The sequence below is a fragment of the Mesoplodon mirus genome, assembly GCF_964341445.2.
Source record: "Mesoplodon mirus genome assembly, chromosome: 5".
Lineage (NCBI taxonomy): Eukaryota > Metazoa > Chordata > Mammalia > Artiodactyla > Ziphiidae > Mesoplodon > Mesoplodon mirus.
This window is the reverse complement of record NC_138980.1, coordinates 61139501-61149022: the sequence shown is the minus strand read 5'-3', so window position 1 is coordinate 61149022 and position 9522 is coordinate 61139501. Positions and strand designations below refer to the sequence as shown.

At 54.2% G+C, this 9522-nt stretch overlaps 1 protein-coding gene across 1 annotated transcript; it reads left to right on the top strand.

The window, feature by feature from the left end:
• Positions 1-1406: 1406 nt before the first annotated feature.
• POU4F3 (POU class 4 homeobox 3) lies at positions 1407-2738 on the top strand (the record flags this gene model as incomplete). Its single annotated transcript, XM_082620913.1, has 2 exons — positions 1407-1526; positions 1842-2738. 2 exons carry the CDS (start codon positions 1407-1409, stop codon positions 2736-2738), a joined length of 1017 nt encoding a protein of 338 aa, XP_082477039.1.
• Between the last annotated feature and the right edge of the window lie 6784 nt (positions 2739-9522).

Genomic DNA, 9522 nt, shown 5'->3' with positions numbered 1-9522 from the left:
GTGGGCTCAGCTGGGCGCGCAGGGCTTTTCTCCCGAGCCGGAGGGCGGCGCGGCCGCGGTCCCAGGATTCCCCATGCATTATTCACGATGTTTACTAGCGCGGGGAAAGGAGAGGAGAGAAGAGGGAAGGAGAGGGGAGCAGAGGGGAGGCGAGGGCGGGGCAGCACTAACCTGGGGCACGCAAGTCCGAGACTTCGGGAGGGAAGACAAAGTAGCTGAGTGGTTAAGAGCCTGGGAAGTCAGACGTGGCGCCTGGCACACAGTAGGCCACCAGTAAATACGTGTGTAACGGATAACGGCAACGGAACGAGTGAGTGAATGGCTTTGCTCCCAACCAGTTACGTTGTCTTGGCCTTAACCCATCTGACCCTCGTTTTCTTCGTCTATAAAATGGCATAACAGTAACTATTCCATAGGGTATTGAGGGTCCCCTGAGCTAACTCTAAATTGCCTAACACACAGTAGGAGCTCTAAAATGAACGCTGCTGTTGTGGGTAATGGGGCTTGTAAGCATCAGCGGCCCAGGAGAAGTCCTCTGATCGACTCCCAAGGCCGGTGGGCAGTCCTAAAAACTAACCTGCAAGATTCCTTAGACTGGCGGCTTGGGGAACGGGGGAGGCGGGGGGCAAATTGTCTTTCTCAAGCGAAGGCAAGAAAGACAAGTGCAGGGAGGAAACTTCAGACCTCCTGCACTGGGCAGGCAGTTACTTTCCCCACCTCCACCCCGGGAGGTGGAGGTCACCTGGGGCTCATTTTGGTAGTTTCTCATCCTCCCCGGAGCCCGTCGGGGCGCTTGGAGGCTCCCCTTCGCTGCGCGGCTGGGCCGGACGCTGGTGGACCGCACCGGCGTGGGACCAGGAGCGCCCTGGAAATGTGCAGTTTGGAGGCAGCTCGGCGAAGTGTGTGTATGGGGGGGGAGGGGAGGGGGAGGGTCAGCTTCCCGGCCCACGGCTGCCCTTCTATCTGGGTTATGAGAGTTGGGACAGGATGGAGAGGTTTGGGACTATGGGGGAAAGAAGGTCCGAGAAGAAGAAGAAAGAATCCGGAAGGTCTGCGGGCTGGAGCCGGGCAGGGCGGGGCGGACGGGGAGAGGCCCGGCCCGGCCAGGGTATAAATGCTGTGTCTGGGGCGGCGGGGGCCCGCGCGGAGAGCTGCTGCCTGGCCTCGCCTCCCGGGCCGCCCCCGCGAGTCTCGGGCACGTGAGCACGCCTGCGCGCGCGCCCGGGCCCTTCCTGGCAGGCTGCTTGTAAGATGAGTGAAGGAGCAGGTGGGGGAGAGGGGAGGCAGCGAGCGAGAGGGCGAGGGGAGCGCGGGCGCTGAGCGGCGCTCACTTGGAGTGCGGCGAGCGAGCGAGCGAGAAGAGCCTGATCCATGTCCCTCGCTGCCTCCCTGCCCGGCGTGCGAAGATGATGGCCATGAACGCCAAGCAGCCTTTCGGCATGCACCCGGTGCTTCAAGAACCCAAATTCTCCAGCCTCCACTCCGGCTCTGAGGCCATGCGCCGAGTCTGTCTCCCAGCCCCGCAGGTACGTAGTGGAGCATAATTACCGCTCTAAGGCACATTTTTTGACAGGCACTTGGTTCATGTTTTTTTCATGTCGCCCAGAACAATCGCCGCTGTCTGAACCCCTCTCCTTGTCTCCCCCGTGCTCTCTCCCGGCGCGCGCTCTCTCTCATTCATGTCTCTGATCCACACGTCTGTTTCAGCAGAGCCTCTGTCTCCGTATTAATTTTTATGACCTGGGCTTTGAGGAGAGGCATCTCGGTTGCTTGAAAATGTGTTTTAATCCTGAGTTGACAGTATTCCCCACTGACCGTGCTGTGCGCCTTCTCGCTTGCAGCTGCAGGGTAATATATTTGGAAGCTTTGATGAGAGCCTGCTGGCACGCGCCGAAGCTCTGGCGGCGGTGGATATCGTCTCCCACGGCAAGAACCATCCGTTCAAGCCAGACGCCACCTACCATACCATGAGCAGCGTGCCCTGCACGTCCACTTCGTCCACCGTGCCCATCTCCCACCCGGCCACCCTCACCTCGCATCCGCACCACGCAGTGCACCAGGGCCTCGAGGGCGACCTGCTAGAGCACATCTCGCCCACGCTGAGCGTCAGCGGCTTGGGAGCCCCCGAGCACTCGGTGATGCCGGCACAGATCCACCCGCATCACCTGGGTGCCATGGGCCACCTGCATCAGGCCATGGGCATGAGCCACCCACATGCCGTGGCGCCTCATAGCACCATGCCCGCATGCCTCAGCGACGTGGAGTCGGACCCGCGAGAGCTCGAGGCCTTCGCGGAGCGCTTCAAGCAGCGGCGCATCAAGCTGGGGGTGACCCAGGCGGACGTGGGTGCGGCTCTAGCCAACCTCAAGATCCCCGGCGTCGGCTCGCTCAGCCAGAGCACCATCTGCAGGTTTGAGTCTCTCACTCTTTCGCACAACAACATGATCGCCCTCAAACCGGTGCTCCAGGCCTGGCTGGAGGAAGCCGAGGCAGCCTACCGAGAGAAAAACAGCAAGCCGGAGCTCTTCAACGGCAGTGAGAGGAAGCGCAAACGCACGTCTATCGCGGCACCGGAGAAGCGCTCGCTGGAGGCCTACTTCGCTATCCAGCCGCGGCCCTCATCCGAAAAGATCGCGGCCATCGCCGAGAAACTGGACCTTAAAAAGAACGTGGTGAGGGTCTGGTTCTGTAACCAAAGACAGAAACAGAAACGAATGAAGTACTCGGCTGTCCACTGACTGCTGCGGGGCGCAGCGTCCGGGGCCGGGAGAGCTGAGTGTATGTCCCCCTGGAGTTGGGGGGCACGGTTATGGGGGCTCCGAGACGTTTCCTGGTAGGTCAGGCTCTCTGCCCCGAAGTCACAGACTTTCCCCTTTATCCCACCTGGTTGCCTCCCGGCCTTCTCTTTCCATTCTTTTCTTTCTATTCCCACCAGAAAAGTTTGGGCGCTAAGAAAAAAATTCCTGAAAGGCAGGCCTGGAGGGGCTTCTGCTGTCCGTGGTGCTGAAAATCGCCCTCGCGCACGCGACTGCGCGACCTCAGGGCAGGAGCCCAAACGCAGGGGATGGTCATTTGGCCCGAACGCAAGACTCTGGGGTGAAGGCACCACTTTACTGAGCGCGATTAGACAAGGGGTGAAGGGATGGGAAGGAAGCGATAAGGAATAACACAGAGTCTAAGTGGGGCACAAACATGTACTGGAGATTTATTTAGAGTATAAAATACATGTATGTTTCCAAAGGATAGCCTTATACTCCGTTCGTCACCTAAATTTTATCCATTTCATCCTTTGGTTTGTTGTAAGTTCTCTAAGGTAGCATAGATTAGGTTCAGGGAAAAATGTTCGGGGGAGTAGTGGGCTCCGAGCTATTCTCCACCTTAAGGTGGGCTCCAGAAAACGTGGGCCCAATTCAGCTGCTGAAAATGCTGGGGTGGGGTGGGGGGATCCTGTAGCTGGTTTGCAAGCAGCAGCCGACCCCTGCTGTGGCCCGTCCGCCACGATCTGCTGGGTAATGACAGCAGTTTGAGGGGTAATGCCCGCCTGCAGGAAAGCAGGGGATTGGTAGCAGTCGGACTGAGGACTCTCTGACCCCAGCTCGCTGTTCCAGCCAGACTCCCAGAGCAGCTGCGTAGAGGCAGCTGCTCGAACGAAAGTAACTGTAACTTTTCCGAATCATATGCAAGTCCTTCTAACATGTCTCACCTCATTGTGCTTTTATTATTATTGTTAGCACCGTTATTTACTGTTATTTATTTAACTCTACTTCTTTCCATCCCCCAGCCTCTCGGTGGAGGTTCACTCATAGCTTTGAACGGAAAGAGGGGCGAAACCCCGGCCTGGATCTTTCTCACCCCAGTCCCTCTGGCCCCGTCACATGTTTTCTTTCGTTGCTTCATGTAATTTGCGTGTTGCTGTGTGACCTTTGGTTTCGTTGTCCCAATATAGATACAAATAAAATATTGTTTCCTTCTCTCTTTACCCCTTGAATTAACTTCTAAAATAAATGCTTTATTTTTCAACCCGAATTGCAGTGTTTTTTCTTTCTCGGAGATTAAGGAGTACTAGTCTTGGGAAGGATTTAAAAGTGAGAACCCAAAAGGGCTGGACTGTCATTTCCAGGAGGCCAGTCTCCTGCAATCTTCTCTCCTTGCTCCTCTTTCGGGGCTGCCTCATCTTCTCACCCAGATCCTCCCCGGACCTCAGGGTTTCCAGGCCCTTCCTCCACGCTTCCCACGTGCTAATCTTTCAGCTTCTATTTGCTCAACTTGACTCAGACAGAAAACTTTTAGGTCTGACTGATGGGAGTAGGGGCCCCCAATGCCTCCACTCATTGGCTGAACGATCCTGAAGTGAGTGTAACTTCTCTGAGTCTCCATCGGTTGTCTGCAGCATGAAGATGCGAATACTTACAAGGCTATTGTCAGGACTAAGTAAGATTATTTATTTAAGGTGTCTGGTAGTGCTTGGCTCTTCTCGGGAAACATTATTATCTTAAAGGGTTCAAACAGCTAGATGGGAGGTGAGGAGAGATGCAAAAAAGGGAGGAAAGTGTTCTTTGCTGGGACAGAGTCGTTTGGACTTCCTTGGGGTCACTTCAGAAATTCATTTGGAATTGTCACCCAGGAGGTTATTCCACGGTCTATCTAGGCTTCTCTGTGTGTGGGGGGGTGGGTGGGTGGGGGGAGGGTGGATAATGAGATAATTGCCGCAAAGATCCTGGCCTAGTGCCTATACACAGTAGGTGCTCAACAGATGCCGGTTTCCTTCTCTGTCTTCCACATACTCTAAAAGGGGGAGGAAATCTTATCTGTGAGACGCAGAAACACCTTCATGATTTAAAAATTAATGTTCCAAGTCCTGGAGTCGTCTGTACATTTCCCCACTGTGTCTGCAAAGAACTCTGCGTCATCACGTCTGGACTGAAATTCGAAGCAGAGCGGGTCTCCCCTCCGCGCGGTACGCCCCCCTACTGCAAAAGCAAACCTGGGGATCGTCCCCAGCCCTTGGGTCTCACCCTGTCGCCCCCGCCTTGCGCAACAGCCCCAGCGATTCCTCCACCTCCCTCTCCATCGGGTGTCCTTTAATAATAAATGCCCTTATGCCATTACATTATATTGTGGGTTTTGAAAATTTAAAATACGGCTGATGCAATATTAATTGCCTATAGTGGTATAAAACACAGGGCCAGAGCCCAGCCGGGCTGCAGATGAGGTGGCCGTGAGCGTCCCGCGCGCCGAAGCGAAGTGCTCCAGACAGACGCGCCTTTGCGGGCTGGGAGGTTTCCTGCAGGTAAGGGCCTTCGGCTTTTTTGGCCCGGGGAAGAACCCGATATCCGCCTCCATCTCCTTTTCGGAAAGTTCCCCGCTGTTATATATTTGCTTATTCATTTGTTTGTTTTATTAATAACCTCAAAAGTTTGGGAGACTTTTTTTGGAGAGGGCGAGATGAGCCTCCTGAATGCAAGATCTGCGTCAGTAGTGGCCCGTCAGGGTTGTGAGTTGGAGCCGCGCGTTTGGGCGTCATCCGCTTCAGACGTCCGGGACCGTCCGCGCGCACGAGTACTTTGACCAGTTTCTACCTGCCGGCGGGAGCTGTGGCCGGGTCCACGGAGCGCCCCACCCTCTCCCGCCCCCTGAGCGCGCCGGACAGGCGCCGCTGCCTCTCTCCTTGGGCTCTCTCAGGAAGCGTCGGGAGCTGTGGTTTCTCTGAAACTGTTCAGTCGCCTCTGCCACTCGTCCGGTGGAGGCACAGACTTCTCAAGGGGTGTGTGTGTGTGTGTGTGTGTGTGTGTGTGTGTGTGTGTGTGTGGCGGGGGCGGGGGTCTGGGTACCAGACGGTTTGGGATTCACGCAGGCCTGATTTGCACCCTGGTGGGTCATTTCCTAATTGTGTGACCTTGGGCAAGTCACATCACCTCTCTAAGCCTCTGCTGATGGCTGTACAACTGCACAAAAATTACTTTGAAGAGTAATTGAAAAGCACTCTGGAGCAGATTTTCTTTTCCCAAGTCTCATCAACTTGCAGCATTCACTGCCTAAGGCCCAGCTGGGGGTTTCTTTAGACTGTGCCAAGGGAACGTGAGGCCAATGTTCGGGGCTGCTTTTATGGAAAGCTGCATTTGGCCTCTCATGATGGGACTTTGAGAGTCATCTGTGGACCAGAGTAAGGCTTCTAGGCCCCTGCCTGGCTGGAACCAGGGCCTGACCTGGAATGAGGCAGGCATACACAAGCCAGCACGGCTGAAGCCCTGAGAGGCAGAATGTGGAGGTAGGAACCCTGGGCTCCTGGGTCCAGGCTGTGTGATCTCTGGCCAGGAGCTTCCTCTGTCCGTGTGCCTCTGGTAGTGTGAGTTTTGTCTGTTTCATGTTTAATGCCGGCTCAGGGTCTGGCTCAGAGTGGCAGACAATACATATCTGTTGAATGAATGAATGAGGTTTTGTTTTGTAAAATGGAAGGACCCCTCTAGCCCAATCCTCTCTGGATTCTGGGGACTACAGGGAAAAACAGAGGCCGTCAAGAATAAACAAGTCAGGAGCAGGGCCAGGGCGAAGGGTCTGCGTATCAAGCTTCCATTTAAAGACAGCCAGTTTCCTTCCTATTTAAATTAGAAGAGGCCTTGCCTCACTCTGTGGTGATCATGGGTAGAGATGGGGTACTCTTTGACATGGGCCCTTAGAAACTTGAAGAGGAATCTCAAGGATCAGGGTGTGACCTCTGGCCTGCTGAGTGTGCCTGACCCTCTCTTGGCCCTACTATGAGCCTGGGTTGTTTTACTTTCCTGCTGAGACATAAACTGCTCCAGCTCTGGAGTGGACAAGACCTAGGGTGGAATACCTACTCCATCTCTTAGTTGACTAAGTGACTACCACTCTGAGCCTCGGTGCCTTCATCTGTGAAATTGGAAAAAAAAATGACTGTCTTTCAGGATTGCTTTGATGAGTAAATGAAATCACAGAAGCCCAGGGCCTGACACATAGTAGGCATTATGGATACTCTCTTTAAAATATTACTTATACTCAGAAAAATTAGAGATTATGTTGCAGTGGCAAATTTCAGGATTTGGAGTCAGGTGGGATCAACATTTCTCCTCTGTAAACCGTCATCTGTTCATGTACAAAATGAGATTTGTGAGCGATGCCTCTGTCAGAGGCAAGCTAGAAAGCATAAAAGAAACTTCTTTGCTTTCTGCTCATCCCAGTGACGGAAGGAACGAGGAATTCTCTTCCCAGGAGTTCATGGCGCGATTATGTAGTTCCTACTACGAGGCTTGATCCTCTGGCAGTTCTCTGGACTCAAGCCTTCCTCCTCTGTAGAATCCTGGCAAACATCAACTGTCAGTGACAGTTCGAGACTCAGCGCGGCGCTTCCCCCGGAGGGGCGGGGCTCCGGAGGGCAGAGGAGGCGCTAAGGATGAGGCCCCTGGCTCGTTCTCTCCGCCCTGCACCCACCATTGGGCCCCGGGGTTAGAATGCGTCGGCGAAGACGCAGAGCGAAGAGCGTCTCTTTTCACTGAAGGAGAGACTGAGGCCCAGAGAAGGGCGGGCACACTCCTTCTACCTTAAATTGTTCTTTTCCCCTGTCACGCTATCAAACTACGCCGTTGAATTTCTTTCTTAGTCCTTATGACTCCTTGATAGCACCCTGTTTATTGAGCAGTAAAAGCGCTTGGGGCGAGCAAGAACCATGTCGGCCCAGTTCCCCGGTCTCCTTGAATCGAGTGTAGCACAGCACACAAGAGTGAGCGCTCCACAAATATTTGTTGGATAAATGAGTAATAATGATATCTGACACGTATTGAGGGCTTCCTGTATGTCAGGTTTTGTTCCAAGCACTTTATATGCATTGGCTTATTAATCCTTAACACCGTTGAGTAGGTACCATTTTTACGCCCAATTTGCAGATGAGAACTTGGAGGCACAGAGTGTTTATGTAACTTGCCCAGGGCAAGTCGTGAACTTAGCTGTTTGGTGGAGAGATCTGGCAGAAACCTGCTGATTCGCCTCACCCGTCCCCAAGTGAGACTCGACCCTGGCGAGGGGCAGGGGAGGGGGGCCGCCAAGGGTGGGGGCGAAGCAGGCGTGTCTGATTTGGCTGGAGACGCCAGGGGCGCAGAGGAGGTGGCGGAAGCCGACGATGCCCGCTCTCCTCGCCGGGTACTGGGGGGCTCCATCTCTGCGGGTCTCCCCCTCGCGGTTCTGCGCCTCTCACGTCTCTGTTTCTTTCTGTGTCTGTCTGTTTACTTATCTGCCACACACCCGCTCTCAGCTTCCCTCGGACTTCTCAGGCGCGGAAGTCTGGCCCCAAAGTGCAGGAGCGAGGCAGGCTGCGTCCCCGGGGCGAGCACAGAGCGCTTTTCCCTTCTTTCTTCTCTTCCGCTGAGCGGCGGGATCCCCCGCGGTAACCCAACCAGCGGGCAGACGGAGCCAGCGAGGACCGCGGCGGACAAATTAGTCTCCCCTTTGATCGCTCTTTTCTGATCAGGTCAGGTTTCCCTCCGCCCCGCAACGGCGCTTCCGCACAGGCCCGGCTCCCTGGGCTCCCCCGAGGGGTCAGGGTTCGCCCGGCTCCGCCCCGCGCCTCCGGAGGAGACTTCTGCCTCGTTCCGGGCCCGGAGCCCCCTGGACTTTGGGCGGGGCGTTTCGGAGAGAGAAGTGGGCGCCGGTCCCAGGCTGCTCTCGGGAGTCCTCCCCTCCTCCCCCCATCCCCCCACCCCCGGCCTTGCCTCCGGTCCTCAGCGCGCGGAATACCTATCTCCGTAAAACGTCAGTTCTCTGCTCCGTCCCTCAGCCCAGTCCGGCCCAGTCCGTCCCAGTCCGGCACGGGAGGCAAACTGGTACCGAAATAGCATTCTCTCTCTTTTTGAGTTTTTCAGTTTTAGAATTTCACACCCACGAAAATCCTAGTGTTCATCCTGGGAAAATCAGAATTTCATTGGACTTCTTTATACATAATTAGGATTTAATATTGATTTTACTTTGAACTACATAGGGAGGAGGAACCACCATAATTTCAAGAGCTCTCTGCCCGAATCCCACTCCTAAGGCCAATATCTCTTTCCTCTATTGACAAACCCCCTACCCCGCATCAGCCCAGCTCCAAGACCCAACATCCCCGCCGTGACAGTGCCCCCCAATGCCTGGGGCTTTGCTAAGCAGCTCACCTCTTGGCAGATATAGTTAATGTCCAGCCCTCATAAATCAAGACCATAAAAAGCTTACTTTCACATGCACTCAATTTCTACAAAACCTAAACTAATTGCATGAATTCCTTTAGGCCACTCAGAGTTGCTCTCTGGGTTGGGATCTGATCAATTAGTCATTAGGCACTCCATTAGCTGGGGTTTAAGCTGCCTCATATAAATGTCTCCTGTCAATTTGCTTGTAATTGAATGAATAAAAAAGGGTACAGTTATTAGCACAGAGGATCAGAATGAGGAGAGGTCAATTTTATTCAAATATTCTTAAAATGTCTTAATCTAATAATATAAATAATAACAATAAGAAGAAAGGCATTTGGACACC